General features: G+C 45.2%; 1 protein-coding gene across 3 annotated transcripts in view; it reads right to left on the reverse strand.

Moving 5' to 3' along the window:
• Positions 1–17,484, reverse strand: part of TXNDC11 (thioredoxin domain containing 11) — a 64,848-nt gene that overhangs the window by 5,008 nt on the left and 42,356 nt on the right. For all 3 annotated transcript variants that reach the window (XM_059899066.1, XM_059899065.1, XM_059899067.1), the window contains 5 exons: positions 15,685–15,797; positions 13,399–13,599; positions 6,910–7,702; positions 4,466–4,608; positions 3,411–3,520 (listed from right to left, as the gene is read on the reverse strand). In XM_059899066.1, coding sequence (XP_059755049.1) covers positions 3,411–3,520; positions 4,466–4,608; positions 6,910–7,702; positions 13,399–13,599; positions 15,685–15,797 — 1,360 coding nt within the window. The remainder of the gene's footprint in view (positions 1–3,410; positions 3,521–4,465; positions 4,609–6,909; positions 7,703–13,398; positions 13,600–15,684; positions 15,798–17,484) is intronic.

The raw sequence follows: 17,484 nt of genomic DNA on the forward strand, positions 1-17,484 counted from the left end.
GCAGCGAGACTTCCAGGATGTGCAACTGCCCACCTAACTCACTGAGGGAAATGTCATGTCTTGAAAGTAAAAGTAGAATCCCCCCTCAAAAAAGGCTCGCTGACACCTCAGGAGTAGTCCACGCACCTGACCAAATCTGGGCAAGTACCTTAACCGTTGAATCAGCTCTGGAAAAAGGAAATCATTGAGCAAAACACATTGAGCCTCTGAAAACGTAAGAAAACAAGATAAGGAAGATTATATTCTACATTTTGTAAGTCTAGACAGAGGCCAAGAAAGTTGTATTTTCTAAGCAGATTTTAGATAAATTTTCTAATACAGGAAATGACATCTGTGCTAAATGAGCCAACCTGTGCTTAATTACTACTGAACTAGGTGGGGGTCCCTCCTGCAGCCCGCACTGAGCTGGGCCTGCAGGACTGTCTCCCCACCTGCCCCCAGGGACTGCTCAGTTGAAGCAAAAAGAACATCCCAGAAGGAGGAAGCGAAGCAGCATGGAGGGCTGCTAGGCCAGGTGTCAATATTCACAAATAGTGCATAAAACAGGTGGAAATGTTTTGAATCATTAACTTGACAGGAGTTTTCAGAAAAGTATAATTGGGGGCAGAGTGGGGAAGGGGGGGAAATCAGTGCCTCGCATTTGTCCAAAAGGATGAAATACACTTTAAAAAAAATTGACATAACCAAATCATAATGGTTTTAAATAGCTTCATTAACAGAACAGTACTCCTGCCTCTCTGCCTGTGAAAGCCCACCTAGAACATCAGAGTTTCTATTTTTTAAACAAATGGTGTTGAACAGTTTATTCTATGATCAAGTGTTTCTTTCTCCTGATTTTTACTTCAAAGAAAAACCAAACTGTAAAATTAAAAGAAAAACATTTGTAAACGTCCACTCAGAATCCCATTGTGCTAATCGGGACCTTCTTTCTGGGATTTTCATTCAGGCTTTGGTGTATATGCCTACATACTGGTAAGAGCAGCAATCATATTTCATACCCTATTCTTTTCAGTTAATTGTATGAAAAGCGTTGTTCTAACAAAGGGGCAAAAATCCCATCAAATGCCCAACCATAATTTACTTAACCATTTTTCTACTGTTGGATATAAATAATGCTGCAATGACCAGCACATGCTTCTCTGGAAGTCCTACTTCCTTAATTCCCCAAAGTGAAATTAACTGGATCAAAAATGTATACCGGGCTTCCCTGGTGGTGCAGTGGTTAAGAATCCGTTTGCCAATGCAGGGGACAAGGGTTCAAGCCCTGGTCCAGGAAGATTCCACATGCCGCGGAGCAACTAAGCCCGTGTGCCACAACTACTGAGCCTGCGCTCTGGAGCCTGTGAGCCACAACTACTGAGCCCACGTGCCACAACTACTGAAGCTCGTGTGCCTAGAGCACATGCTCTGCAACAAGAGAAGCCACTGCAATAAGAAGACCGTGCACCGCAACGAAGAGTAGCCCCCGCACACCACAACTAGAGAAAGACCGCGCAGCTACGAAGACCCAGCACAGCCAAAAATAAATAAATAACATAAATAAATTTATTTAAAAAAAAAAAATGTATAACCATTTTTGTTAAAATGTTGCTAAAATGCTTTCCAAAAAGTTTATGCCAATTTACTTATTCTATTAGCTACATCTGACTGTGCCAATTTTATTTTATCAACACAAGATTCTACCACTTAAGAGTATTCGTTAATTTAATAAGTGTAAATGACACTTTGTTATTGTTTTAATTTACATTTACTAGACTATAATTTCCCCACTTGTTTATTTACTCTCTTCTCTTACATGAAAAGCCTGTTCATGACCTTTCTTCACACGGCAGTCCTTCTCAGCTGTTTCTCCCTCCATCCCCCGTTTTTTTTAATTGTGGTAAAATATACATAACATTTACCATCTTGGCCATTTCTAAGTGTACAGTGCAGGGGTATTAAGTACATTCATAATGCTGTGCACCCATCACCACCATCCATCTCCAGAGCTCTTTCATCTTGCAAAACTGAAACTGACCCCATTAAACAACTCCTCCCCCTTCTCCCCTCCCCCCATCTCTTGGCAACTACCATTCTGCTGTGTCTATGAATCTGACTACTCTTGGTGCCTCATATAAGGGAAACCATACAGTGTTTGTCCTTTTGTGACTCATTTCACTCAGCATTAATATCCTCAAGGTTCACTCATGTTGCAGCATGTGTCAGAATTTCCTTCCTAATTTTTAAGGCTGAATAATATTCCATTATATGTACAAACCACATTTTGCTCTCAGCAGTTTTCTTAAACCATTTTAATTTCTCAGGGTCTGGAGCACGCACACCTGATTCTGAACCCTGCTCCCTCATTTACAGGCTGTGTAACTCTGGGCGAGCTGCCTCATCTTTCTGAGCCTCAGTTTCCTCCTCAGTAGAAAGAGAGTGGCAATCATACCTGCTCCACTGAATGGTCTAAGGATTAAGTCAGATAATATGTATATATAAAAATCTCGCAGCATAGTAACTCCTCAAGTGTGGCTCTAATCATTACTTACAGCACACACAAAAGGTTAAGACATATATGCTGTAAAATATAGCTATCGTCCTTTTGTAAGTCAGTTTTATTTTCGTTGCACATTTTTCTAGTGAAATCTGTTCATCTTTCTTGCATTATTTTTTCAACTGCTTCATTTTGGCAAGTTTTCACCTCTCAAAGGAACTAGCAAATCCAATATTCTAGCTTCTGTTATTTTTTCTATGATTTGACCTTTTATATTTATTCTATCTGAAGGGTTTTTTTTTTTTTTTTTTTTTTGGTGACAGGGAGAAGATATAGCTTAAGTCTAAATAATTTTCATCTCAGACTGCCTACTACCTGATCCAAAAACTCTTTGAGCCTTGTTTTTACAAAACAACGGTTTAACATTTTTTTGTTTGCTACACATACACATACAGTACCAAGGAATCACAAAACTAGAACATGCAGGTATCAGCCAATCTTGCCTCTTACTTTTAGGAATGAGGAGGGAAAGGAGGCCTGGTGGGGAGATTTGCTCCAGGTCCCAGGGCTGGTTGGCAGCACACCAGGGACTGGCCCCCTTTTGCTGGGCCAAGGCCCCAGTGCCATGTATTCCAGAAAGCTGGCCACTTGGGGGGCTATCCGAGCAACCAGGTCAGCACTAATCCCTCAGAACTGCACTCACCCTCCTATGAACTCAATCAGGACTAAACACACTCAACATCATGGAAGGAACACTCAGCATTCATCAGGAAAACTGTGCCTCCCATAGGTTTTGCTCACAGCTTTAAGCTGACAATCAACCAAATCTTACCCAAGGTCAACAGAAAATGGGCAGACCCTTGCAGGCCGTAATGGCTAAGCTGTAAGGAGGAGTGAAGGCAGGCACACAGCGCTGCAGCACGGGCTTCCTTACCTCGCCACAGTGAATGTATCCGCAGGCAGGAGCCGAGCTAGCTGGATAAAGACGTGATTGAGGGCTGGACAGAAGCCGCACCACTGTGCGTAATAAAGCAGCAACACATCCTACGGGAAGAGGAAGATGGCTGTTACTGGGCTGCTCAGGTCCTCACTGTGCTTAGAACCTGGCAGGCATTCAATAAACGTTGCTCATGCACTAATTACAGTGAAAATTTAATCTTCAGGTATTTTCAATTATGTGATTTCTTTTTTTTTTTTAAATAAATTTATTTATTTGTATTTTTGGATGCATTGGGTCTTCGTTGCTGCACGCCGGCTTTCTCTAGTTTCGGCAAGCAGGGGCTACTCTTCGATGCAGTGCTCAAGCTTCTCATTGCGGTGGCTTCTCTTGTTGCGGAGCACGGGCTCTAGGCGCCCGGGCTTCAGTAGTTGTGGCGTGCGGGCTCAGTTGCTCCGTGGCACGTGGGATCTTCCCAGACAAGGGCTCGAACCTGTGTCCCCTGCATCGGCAGGCAGATTCTTAACCACTGCACAACCAGGGAAGCCCTATGTGCTTTCTTAAGGACGTTTTACAATCACAAAACCACCATGTAATTCACATGTTCTGCAGTAAGACTGTCATGTAGTCCATCTTTTGTACATCAAAACCAACCGCCCCCGGGTGGCGCAGTGGTTAAGAATCCACCTGCCAATGCAGGGAACACGGGTTCAAGTCCTGGTCTGGGAAGATCCCACATGCCGCGCAGCAGGTAAGCCCACAAGCCACAGCTACTGAAGCCTGCGTGCCTAAAGCCCGTGCTCCACAACGAGAGAAGCCACCGCAATGAGAATCCCGCGCACTGCAACGAAGAGTAGCCCCTGCTCGCTGCAACTAGAGAAAGCCCACGCACAGCAACAAAGACCCAACGCAGCCAAAAATAAATTAATTTATTAATTAAAACAAACAAACAAACAAAAAAAGCCCAACTGCTCACCCCAATGACTGCAGCTTTGGAAATTATTGTAATAGGGACAGATGGCTTGATTTTTGCCTCACTCATGATTCCATACCTGTTTTTGAAGGACTACTTCCCAAAAGGTATCAGTTGTCACTTCAGTGATTAAACGCTGAGATGGGAACTGGGCAGAGTCACTTCCGATAAGATGCCTTTTCAAGGGACTGTAGAGAACGCTGAAGTTTTGAATGAAAGACTCTAAAAATAAGGAGAAAATGAGATCAGCTCTTCTCTCAGTACAAGGAGAGTAGCTGGCCTACTTTAAACTCTACATCTAAAAAAATGGGCTGGCTTCACAGGCCCACATTTTTAACACTTCACCTACAGGCAAAACCCTGAACGAAGCCACCCGGGGGGACAGGGGGTAGCTTTGGCAGTAGTAACTCAGCAGACAGCACTTTAGCTAACAAAGCACCACTCGGTGTTCCATGTTCTACTATGCAGGGACTAGGAATTCGATGCTCCTTTTAAAAACAACACTGGTCCAAAAATGGACACCTGAGACTGCATAAGTCATCAACATGCCACCATGGAGATTTCAACCTACTATACCAAGACCTTTAAGCATAACTACTGATGCAGTAATTGCACAAGCTACCGTAATGGGGAAGGTGTTTAAATACTCATTAATTTAAGGATAAGGAGCTATGGTTTTTGTTTCCTTTATTAAAGTCCTTCAAGTTTCTTTCTTAAAAGGTTAAGAAAAGTAAACTCAATTATATTTAGTGGAAAAACACATAAATAAAACCCATAAATAATCCCAAACCCTAACCTGAACCAACAGTTTTACCCTCCCCACCAACTCTACTATCTTCAGATTCCTTTGTATCATCTGGAGCAGCACTAATCTGAGTTTCACTTCTTTTTTTCTTCTTTTTTCTCTCCATTGCGAGGCCCTAGTGAACAATGATATGTTCCGTGGAGGGAGGAGGAAAGGAGGAAGGTCTTGTGAAGAGAATCCATCATCAACATCTGACTGATACTTAGTTGGCTATGTTTTTGAAACATAAAACCAAGAATTATTTACTAATCTGAACGAAGCCTAAATTCTGAAACTGACCCAGAGATAGCTGACTTAAGAGTCAACTCTCCAAAACAACAACGATGCACAGTGAATGTTTTTGGACGAGGACCCTGACAAATTTTGTCACCAACCACAGCACAAAGAACAACGGAGCTAGACGTTTCAGAGGAGATAACAGAAGATGAAAAGAAAATCGGAAGAAGGCTTCTTTCAGATTACCATTAAATTCAAGATGCACACATCATGAGCTAGCTCACTGAATGCTTGAGTGTTAGAACAGAATGCAGGAAAATCCAATAAATACTTACTTTAAAAATACAGGCTTGTTTCATTTTCAGAAAACTCAGTACAGTAAAGTGTAACTTTAGGAAACATGAATTAGGAGCAATTTGTAGTATCAAAAGAGTACACACTTCATAAAGTGACTGGTCACAGGGTTCCTCTAAGCACTCAGGAGGCTTCGTGTTTATAATATAAAGCCTTTTATTAACATAAGCCTTTTAACGTGTCTAATGTAAGAAACGAGCTTCACCTGGACTTAAAGGACAGCAGCTAAAATGACTATCATTTAGGGGCTTTGATTTTACTCTTGCTTTCATACTCTCCAAAACTTGAAAATAAAAGGTTTCCCTCCCCACCAAATTCCTCCTGTCTCCATTTGGCAAATGCTAACTTTCCCCCATGTTTCCAACGAGGCTGAACTAACACGGCTTTTGAATTCTCACTTCCTTGTGTGCATGTCAAGGATGGCAGCAAAGCCCTGGGAACAAGACAGCATCGGTTAGTTCACTGCTGCTGCCAAGCCTAAGGGCAAGCTCTCGGATGCACTCCCATAATGGGGCCTTACCCGCCACCCCCCCAAAAAAAGTAGGTTTTGCTGGTTTGCAACCTGACACTTGTTTATTGCACTTGACACTTGTTTGTTACAATCTAGGCACCCAAGGTCAGAGCAGCAGTTCTCAACTTGTTATAAAAGAGCAGCAGAACAAACTAGGTCTGGTGGCCTTGATGCCTAGACAGTTAAACCTGTGAGACAAGAAGGGGGGTCAGGCGGTTCTATTGTTTCACTGCTTTCTGTTTAAGTACCTTTCGAATGAAGCCACTGTTGGGGCTCACGTTCATCAGCCCCTGTGGAGTTACCACCCGACCCGCTCTCCACCACCCTGTCCGTCACAGAGGCCAGGTTCCCACTGGCCGCAGCTCGCGCCACCGTGGAAATGCGGCAGGCGCTGCCGATCAGGAACGCTGGACTCTTAGCCCCCAAGGGCTAAGTGACAAACTTATCCAAAATTTGGAGTTAGGAAGTTTCTATTCCATTTAATATACAAAATTAACTTCTTTTAAAATTATGACCAGCTGCAGTCTAAAGATTTCAAATGCACTAAGAGCCAACCGTAATGAGATCCCTAAATAAAAGTTACCTATGTTAAGTTAAGCAAAGCATTAGGCTTGGGGAAGGAAACTGCCCACAGTACCTAGGGTGAACTTCATAAGAGCTTGTTTTGGATCCAAGACATAGTGAGACTCTTCTTTCACGTCAACAATTGCAGCAAATCCTTTCACCCGAGCAGCGCTCGGAGCACCCAGCCTCTCTGCATACAACCAAAATAAATTGGAATCCAAAAGGTAGATGTTCAGGGTCTTGTTGGTTCTGCAGCTCAGGCCTATGAAGCTTGTGCTATCCACGTCCAGTTCAGGAAAGAGATACCTGTTCTCCTCAATGTGAGGAACGGAGCTTGGGGTATCAACCTCACATTTCTTCTCAAGGGAAGAAAATGCAATGGTCGGGGTTTCAAAGACATCTTGTTCAGAATCAATGAAGCCTGTCACGCCCCTGTTTATGGTCCTGCAACATGCAGTGTAGTAGCTGAAAGGGCTATAGAAACTTAGAAAATTCCTGCATTCTATGCTGTCTGATGCCACATGATAAAAGGTCTGCTCCTTGAGGTAGAAAGAATCCAGAGCTGCTGCCATCTCGAAAAAGCTGCACTGGGGCATGCTGACCGACCTTGGCCTGAGGCCGCCGGTGGTCTGGTTGACACACAGTTCACACACGTTGTGGGTCCTGGAGATGGAGTGCCACTGGGGCAGCACCACGGTGTTGCAGCAGGGGGACTCCGTTATCAGTGGCGGGTCCGGCAGCTGGGCCGGGGGCTCAGGTGCCAGAGACTTGAACACCGGGGCGTCCACTCGCCGCAGGTGCTGAAGGAGCCGCTCCACCACCTGGTCCCCGTGACAGTTGTTGTACTCCAAGGCCACTTCGGTGATCTGAAACACAGGGCGGAGCTCATGAGAGGTGTGGGGGTGACTGAGGGACAGACCCCGTGGCTCTTAGACCTGGAAAGCATCTTGCCTGATTCACAAGAAGGAACCCTGGCTGGAAACACAGCATCAAACAGGAAGCTGTCACACCAAAAGCTATTAATAAAGAGGCTTGGGTTATTTTTCAGATCCTGTCACTCTGTTAACAAATACCGAACCGCCTGTTCAGAGACGGAAGGGGTCTTAGAGGGAGAAGTCAGTCTACCCCGTGATGGGGTGAAGTGGCTCACCCCGACACACATCAAAGAACCAGGAACAGAATTTAAATCTCAATGCCCAGTTGAGTGCACTTTCCTTTACATCCTTAAAACTCCTCCAGACGATGTCTTCTTTCTTCATCTTAAGTAACAGTCTAAAAATTTCCCAAATATTTGATCCACTTGTTGATCCACCTAACAAGTGGATCAAATATTTCACAGCACATGTTTCCAAATAAATTCATGCCTCACGGGAGGCTACGAATTCAGCCTCTTCCAAACCATACTCATCCATCTCGCCTTCCTCCTCCTGTACCACCTTTTCTGGAAAATGGCATCACCAAACTGGAAAAATCAGCTGACCCTCAATTTCTCCTCTGCACCACCCAAGCCTCCAATGCAGCCAGCTATGACTTCAGCATCACGAAGCAGCCCCGCTTTGCATCCTCACAGTCACTGCCTCAACTCAGGCCCTCACGGGTCACAGAGCGCCCCCTTTTTCTCTCCCCCACTTTAACTGAGCCTCCACACTGCCACCACTTATTTTTAAAAATACAACCCTAAGCAGGAGACTCCTCTGCTAAATGACATTCGACGGCTCCCTATTACCTGGAGGGTAACCCTAACATAATCTGACCTGCGTCTGCCTTTCCGGTGTCACCCCGCCACCTTTAGACCAGCCAGGCCCTTCCACGATGCCTTGCCTTCAGAGGCCTGGCCGGGGCCTCCTCCATCTGACAAACCTCAACACTCCCCAAGACCCTGCACCAGGATGGCTGCTCCAACAAAGCTAACACCCCCCCTCCCCCAGGAAGAGTCTACATCTTCAGGGTTAGTTCCAGAAGCCCTTCCCAGACAGTCTCCCAACTGTCTGTCAAGACGTCCCTCTTCCCCACAGGCTTATGGATCCTCACGGGCAGGGACCATGTTTGATTTATCCTGCTATCCCCCCAGCCTAGCTCAGAGCCCGGAACATAACAAATGGTCGATAAACAGCTGGTGAACGAAGGGCATCTCAGGATATCGTACATGCTCCCGCTTCTCAGGGAGATGAACCGCTTTACCCTCAGATCAGTGTTAGCCATTTAGATTCACATTTCACATTTCATTCCAAGACTCTTCCATTTCCGAACTGAGTACATTTCACCACCCAACAGCCACCCCAGGTCAATGAAAAAGATGAGCAAGTCATTATAATCCAAAGGCATTTATACTCCCTAAAACAGAACTGTGTGCTAACTTAAATCCCACCAAGGTTAGTTAAAAGGTGTCAAGTCACTCAGGATTTTGTTTCATTAAAGTGTGTGTGTTCGTGTGTGTGTGTGAAAACCATTTAATAAGTGCTTTTCCAATTTAAAAGAAAACCCAAATTTTATAACATATGATACTTATAGACAGAGTTAATTTAAGACATATGCGTTTGTACAGAAAAACAGATTGTTTGAATAGTTCTTGGGCATAAAAAAGGTTACTTTAGATGATAAACCAGTGTTTTGGTTTTTTCCCCCACACAAAAACATCTCAGCCCTTTTTAAAGGATAAGGCTCTGACAGCACATTACGCTAAAAAGGTCAAGCCCGTATGATTCATAAATAGCCCAGCTGCCCTCTTGCCCCATCCTAGTACTACTTTATATTCAAAGACATAATAGATTACCACCCCCAGTCCCCCCCGCCAAAACCCACAAAAATTCAAGTACAGTCAGCCCTCCATATCCTCGGGTTCTGTATCTGCAATTCAAACAACCATGGATCGAAAATATTCAGGGGGAAAAATGCCAGAAAAGAAAGCTTGAATTTGCTGCACATAGGCAACTATTTACATACCATTTATATTACATCAGGTATCATAAGTAATCTTAGAGACGATTTAAAATATACGGGAAGATGTGCATAGGTTATATACAAATACTATGCCGTTTTACATATGGAACTTGAGCATGTTGGATTTTGGTATCTGCAGGGGGCCTGGAACCAACCCCACTGTGGATACCAGGGGGCGACTGTATTTACCGTGGGTTTTTATGAAAAGTCCAAGGAGGAGTACACTGAGGACAGCAAAACTCCTTATGAGGTCTTCCTTCCTCATCTCTTTCATTCTTAATGTCTCTCACAAACAAAGCAGCCGTGTAAAGGATATTCTTAAGTGAAGAAAATATTTTATACAGTAATGCCCCTGAAAAGTGAGGAGTTCTTAGTTTTCTCCTCTAAACTGAACCAGTTTTTACTGTTATGTTCCTTTTTCATAACAGGCAGTTTTGAAAAGGCACTCCAGTTACATCCCGTATGTGAATCACTTGATGTCATATTTAATTTCATGTCAACTAATAAGGAAAATTTGGCAAAAAAACTTTAAATGTTTGCACTATAAATGCTTCCTTCCATTTTCGTTAATCGGAGAAATCTGTAAGTCTGGACAAGATGCCTTTGTCTCCCAGACTCATACGCAGTGGACGCCTCAGAGCAGCGCTGTGAAAGCTAAGAACCCGGGACTTCCCTGGTGGTGCAGTGGTTAAGAATCCACCCACCAATGCAGGGGACACGGGTTTGAGCCCTGGTCCGGGAAGATCCCACATGCCGCGGAGCAGCTAAGCCTGTGCGCCACAACTACTGAGCCTGCACTCTAGGGCCCGCGCGCCGCGACTGTTGAAGCCTGCGCGCCTAGAGCCCGTGCTCCGCAACAAGAGAAGCCACCGCAATGAGAAGCCTGCGCACCGCAACTTGAGAAAGCCCCCGTGCAGTAATGAAGACCCAACACAGCCAAAAATAAAATTAATTAATTAATTAATAATAAAAATAATTTTAAAAAACAAGCTAAGAAACCCACACAGAGTCTCTTCTGGCTGCACTAAGAATTTCTTTTGATAAGCACACTGAGATGTCTCATGACCTCTCCGGGACTCTCTGGAGACGCTGGGGTCAGGGGCCTGATGCCGCGCACGGTGCAGGCCGTGCTCTGCCGGGGGGCGGGGTGGGGCACACGTGCGGAAGAGCAGCTGCCTGGTCCCGGCCTGGGTCTCACAGGACAGTCCCCATGTGGCTGTCCCTTACTGCCTGACCCCCCCGCCCCGACTCTACAATGACCACTCTCTTCTCGACAAGGCAGGCCTCCTCCATTGCCTGCCCAAAGTTGGGCCTAAAAGCATAATAGAAAAATAAGGCTTAAGGCTTAAATTCTTTTGGGGTCAAGGAGCCTTTGAGTTTAGAACTCACCCTCATGTAAGGGAGGTGTTCAGCCCTCCCACCCCGCCCAACCCCGAGGATGACTTCCTTACTTCTAGTCACTGTGTCACTCTTTCCATGGTCACATGCCCCACTTCCCATCCCCAACACCACCGTCCAAGTTCAGCATCTTCCTACTTCTCACTTTTCTGGAACACGGCTGCTAGGAAAACTTTAATAATGGTAACACAGCTCTGCTGACAGCGCTCCATTATCAGACTTGGATGGCTATGACTGATCCTGGAGTCCTCAAAGAAGCACCCAAAAGCCTCTCCTACAACGTTTTTTTTCTGGGTCTTCTTCAATCAGTCCTTTATGGAGACCATACAACCTGTCCTATTTCCTAATATCTAAACCCGTCGCCCCCTGCCCACCCCCGGTGCCTTTGCTCAGGCTATTCCTTCCCTTAAGTTTCTCTCAGCCCATCACAATCCTGGCCACCCCTGAAGGCCTGTCTCAAACACTCACCCCTCCCACAGCCCCGTCCTGCCTCCCTCCTGCCCAGCCCCCAGCTTCCCGGGACAGCACCCACTCTCCTCCAGTTCCTCCTGGGGCTGAGCACCCTCTGCCTTGAATTACAAGCAGGTTCTTGCTCCCCTACCAGACAGGCCTCCGAGACCATGAGACCAAGGCTCTGCCTTCTCCATCTTTCTCCACCGTGGCTCCCTGGCACAGTGCTCCATAAACGTTTTCTAAAGGGGCCTGAAATGAACAGGGGAACGTACTGCACTTGGCTGAGTAATCCATAACACTGCTAAGATGCCACCTGGGTTAACCACAGGCTGTGATTAAGGGACTCTCTTCACCTCACGGGGACACTAAGAGCCCGGAGGAAAGGAGCTGTGGGCAAAACCTTGATAAACAAAGACGGAGGAGTACGGGGAGATAGGCGAGACACTCACCCAGAAACAAAGAGTTGGAAAGAGAGTGTCTCCCACCAGGTGTCTAAATCCAAGCACAAACCCCCCAGAGGAACTGGGCTCCAGTCACAAAATACCACCCAACCCAGAACCCCGACATGCCCAAGCCAGACAAGACAGAACTCTCCAGGAGGAAACTTTAAAAGTTAAAGTAAAAATCCACAACCATGGCTAATACCTTGCTTGAAAACCCCACCTTTCCTACAAAGAGCTTTAAGGGCTCTTAATACTAGAGTGTCTTAGTAAAGAAAGAGTGTCTTAGTTCATAAAATAACTGTGTAGTGAAGATTTTCTAAAGAAATTAAGTCTTATTACTTCAAGTCCTCCCTAATCAGAGAATAAACAGAGCTCTTTCATCTTCTCCTCCTTCCTCCTCTAAGCCGTGGTAGCAGCATTCACTCAGAAGGCCCCCAGCAGGGGCAATAACTTCCACAAGGAGGCTCCAGAGCAGCCCCGGGAGGGGTGTGGCCTGGCCCCCCGGCTCCCCCCGGAGAGCAGGCCGTCAGGCTCACGTGGAGGGCTCGGGAGAGGCAGCACCCAGGCAGCCTGGCCAGTGATTCACTGGCTGTCTGAAATTGGTTTTGGCCAATTAAGGGATCCTTGAGGGAAGGAAAAAATAAAACCCCCAGTAAATCCAATTTTGCAATCCCAGGCGCTCTCGGCTGATTGTTATTGCTCTCTGTAAGTGCCTCCAAACGATCCCATGTATAAAATAAACTCACACTCAGAGACAGTGAATGCACCAGATGAAGCAGAAAAGGCAGCAGGGAGGGGCTGACTCCTGATGGCGGTTGTCTCCGAAAACTGCTCTGTGAGACATGCAAGGTTTAGAAAATCGTGGGATCCCAAGGTCACCACCACCGCTGCTGGCTGCTGGGCTGAGGATGGCCAGGGCCAACAGTCTGATCGAACCCCCGCGACAACAGCATCCCAAAGGCCACACTAAACCCTGCCTGTGTTGTCCATCCCCTCTGCCCCTCTCCCAGGCATCTGTCACCGCAGGAAGAGGGCCATCTGGTCCTTTTCCAGAGAGGCACAGTTTGCCTTCCCTGTCCCCTCCGACTCACCCCGACCTGAGCAGCTGTCAGTAATGTGGCCAGAGAGGCTGTGGTGAGTCCTACCCAAGGCACGGGCTCTCCTGCCCACTTACAGGAGAAAGGAGTAACGCCACAGAAACATAGCAGCTGCTCCTGGCGGCCGCTCGGCGACTAGGGGAAACTACTCTGATCGCAGAATGAGAAAAGGCTAAGTTAATGAGTTTCTCCGACTCCTTATGAGACACCTTTCACCACTATGACTCTTACCTCATCTATTAAAGGATGACTTTCGGCTAAGGGATTAAAAGGTATAAATACAAAAAGTGCTGGTCCCTTCTTCAGTTCATTGTTCAGCAGGAGACTCTTGCCGCCGTGTGGCCGCAGCCATCGAAGGAGCGTCTCTCGGTTTTCTAAGGCCCACTTATAGATGTTCTCAGCTGTGTAGTTGATGACCTCCCTGGGAAAGACCTGGGAAGGACAAACGCACAGAGGATAAAAGGCAGGACAGGATCAAAGCACATCAGTCCCGTCCTCAACCCCACACTTCACAGGTGAGGAAAATGAGGCTCAGAGCAGTGACACGACCTGTCCCTGCCTGTGCAGCTAAACCCTGGCTCTACTTCTCCAGACAGAGAGCTTCCTCACCAGCAGCTCGGAAAAGCAAAAGCAGCTGTAAGAGGTGACTTCCATATCATGTGGTTCATCTTTTTCCCTTTAGACAGACTCATCTATCAACAAATAAGTCTCCCTGCCTGCTGCTGGCAACAATGACCTCTACCACCCTGCACAAGGGGAGCTCTAAGAGAACAGAAATGGTGGAGTCAAGGATAATTTTTACCTTGGCAAAATCATGTTTAACTTGGTCCCTGGGGACCGTCTGTTAGGGCAGAAGTTTGGATCTGCCTTGCTCACATGTACCCTCAGTGACTAGAACACCTGGCACAGAGCGGGCACTTAACAAATATTTGCATGAATCCATGAGTGACCTAGAACTTGTACAAGGCCACGGATCACATTTTATGTGTACAGAATGAAGGAGAGATACACCTAGATTTTTTGCTTTGTTTTCCTATAATAATCAAGAGTACGTCAACACAAAATTATTTTTGAAATTCCAGTGATATAAATCACTGGGTTTCAAACAAAACTCCCCACAGAATGCTTTGGAGAGTTCCACAAAATGAGATATTTTACACTCCCCAAAATAGAGGTTTAAATTGGCTTACAATAAAGATGTCCACTGCTTTTATTTTTTTAAAACACTGGTATCCCAGTAATATTTCATTTGCTAAAAGGAATTCTGCTGCTACACCAACCAACCAACCTTAAAAACTATGGAATTGATGCAGTAAGCCCAATATCTTTTTCAGTATCATTCTCAGTCCTACCTTCTTTTCTCCGTCTATTTAAAATTTCTTCCTCAGTACCCTTTACTATACATAAACATGATATATGTTGGTTGTATAGCATGCTATAAAGGAAGGATGAAGGAAAATGATAGCAAAGGCAGATGAAGTCAAAAGAAGCTTAGACAGAGAAACAAGGAGAGTGGGGTGGGTGGTGGGAGAAACCATCACAGCGGTGATTCCCAAAGTGGGATGGTGGGAGTCTGAAAAAACATAATCATCATAATCAACATTTCTATCTGGAACACACGTAAATATATTTGACTTTGGGAATATAAACTGCGAGAAGTAAAGCCATCTGGGATATAGAGATATGCAGAAGCCAGGGTGACTGGTACTGAGGGCGCCGCCCGGGAGGGTCTAACAGCATGAGGCCTGCACGCTGAGCCGAGGGGAGCATGGGATTAAAGGGCTGGGCACACACTGGGTACAGGAGATCTGGTCTTCACTCGACCTGTAAGTCACTGACACCATCAATGAAGTCAGAGAGAGAAAATACTGAAGAAAAATCAACTCAGTGCTGGGACTGAGGAAGTAGCAATAAACAGAGCAGAAGCACAGGACTAAGCAGGATACAGGTCAAAAGCTCAGAAATCGCTGAGTTGGGGCTGGTCCACCAGAAAGCAAATAAAATCAGGGAACAAAGACAACAATGGAAAGCGAGGCTCTCTGGGGCGGAAAGCCAACAACTTCTCACTGTGACTTGACAAGAACTTCAAAATCCATTTCATCAGCTAAAGGAGAAAAGCATGTCACATTACTACTCTTGATAAATGGAACAAATGAACAGAGAACACTGCCCAAAGGAAGCTTAACCTCTGAGAACATGGGCCCAGAGTAACACTTCTCCAACAGAGTAACTCTGCAATTTCACCCAAGAAGGAAAACTAACAAGGCTGTATCAAAATCTAAGAATATAAACAGAATTTCTAGATGTTAAATCCAAGAGCCCTCTAATGCATGGGTTCTAAACCAGGGGCATGGGCTCTACAGAGGGACTGTAGGGACTCTCAGTTTGCAATATAAAATCACGTGCACTCTCCTACAGAGAGTATCCATAGATTTTATCCAATTCTCAAAGACGTCTGTGATCCAAACAAGGTTAAGAACCACTGCGCTAATATAAACGTGATTTCAAAATACTTACAAGTGATGTGTTGAAATGTCTATGTAAATACACACTTCCAGAGTGTACTAAGGATACCAGTTTCGCAAGATGTTTATTTGTGATAACCCCAAATCGTACTGTTCCTAGGTAATCTGAAACAGAAAATTTTCCTTTATTAAAAAGAAAAAGCCTATGCCTTAAAACAACCACAAAACCCAGTGATCAAATCCTGACGCACAAATTCCCCAGGGCAAAGCTCTTTTTGGGGACCTATCCTAGATAGAAAAGGAGAAGCCGAAGAAACAACCTCCTGAAACAGACCTCATGTCTACTCCTGCGCACCTGTCTCTGACAAGCACTTTCGCTGTGTCCGTCAATGTCCCCCCGACTCACTAGCCCCCCACCTGCGAGCCCAGGCACATGCTGTTCTGTCTGGACACTTCCACAGCCAATTCCTTCTCATCATCCAGATCTCGGCTCTGACCCCACCTTCTCTGAGAAGCCCTCCCTGACCACCCGCCTCCGGACAAACACTCAGAGGATGGTCTGGAAGGGGAAACTGGGGCTCCCTCCTGATTCAGGTCCTCTCTCTACCATTACTCTAATTTTTTAATAGCACTTATTAACAGGTACATAATCCTACTGATTTATTTAGATTTTCTTTGGTCCAACTTCCTCTTAAGTTCTGTGAAATTAGAAACCTTGTTTATTGCTGTTACCCCAGCACCTAAAGCAGTGTCTGGGCATATGCATATTGATCTCTTGATTAATAAGTATTAGTTAAATGAATCAATCTAGCATATATAGTAACTCATACAAATTAGTAAGAAAAAGAAAGCAGTTAAAAATGGACAAATCACAGAAAAGGAAATGTAAAAAGGCTAAAAATACACTCAACCTCACTATTTCAGAGGAAAGCAAATGAGAACAAAATGCCACTTTTCACCTTCAAAATGCCCAAAATTTGAGACACAGGAAATATCAAATATTGATGACCAGCAGAGGAACGAGTCCTCTGATGCAAAGTTGGTGGAAAGGGTAAAATGGCAGCCGCTTGGGAGAGCAATCTGCTGTAGTGACACAGCCTGCGGCCCCACAGCTCCACTTCTTAGTGTCTACACATGTGCACCAAGAGACACGCAAGGACAGTCACCAAGAAATACTCTGCAGCTGTTAAAAACAGTGGGGCAGGGCTATCTATACAACATGAATAGATTTTCTAAGACACATGAGTAAAAAAGCAAGCTGAAGAAAGATAAAGTATACCTTTTATGTGGAAAAAAGCATCACACATAAAATGTTTTCCCCTACAGGCACGTATGTTTAGAAATGTATACAGAATCTGAAAGGATAATAAAAATTGTTTTGTGTTGGGGGATGGCGATCAAAGGGGACTTGATCCTTAGATGTGAAGCTTTCTTTTCCCCCCCAAGGAGTATATTTAATGTAATATTTGTGTGATTAAAAATTGACTAAAATATCTAGTATTAAAGGAGGTGGGTAAGACAGTGTAGGAAAAGGTGCATTCTTTCCTATCCCCTTTCTGCTTTATTAGCAAACGTTAAATAAAATCTCACTTAAACTTTAAATGCTATCAACTGATATCTAAGTAGTTAAAATATGAAGGTGCTGAACACACAAAGTTTCTAGCTTAACCACACGGCCCACCTTCCAGCAGTGGCGGCGTCTTCCTCTCAGAGGAGGAGTGGCTGTTGAGGATGAGGGGAGAGTGCCCGTGACCCTAACGGCGGCTGGACAATCTAGCACAAACCTGATGAGTTTAAAATGGCACAAAACCAAAGAAACACAAGAAGAGTAAATCAGACATGGGGCTTCCTT

Source organism: Balaenoptera ricei, chromosome 15 (assembly GCF_028023285.1).
Source record: "Balaenoptera ricei isolate mBalRic1 chromosome 15, mBalRic1.hap2, whole genome shotgun sequence".
Taxonomy (NCBI): domain Eukaryota; kingdom Metazoa; phylum Chordata; class Mammalia; order Artiodactyla; family Balaenopteridae; genus Balaenoptera; species Balaenoptera ricei.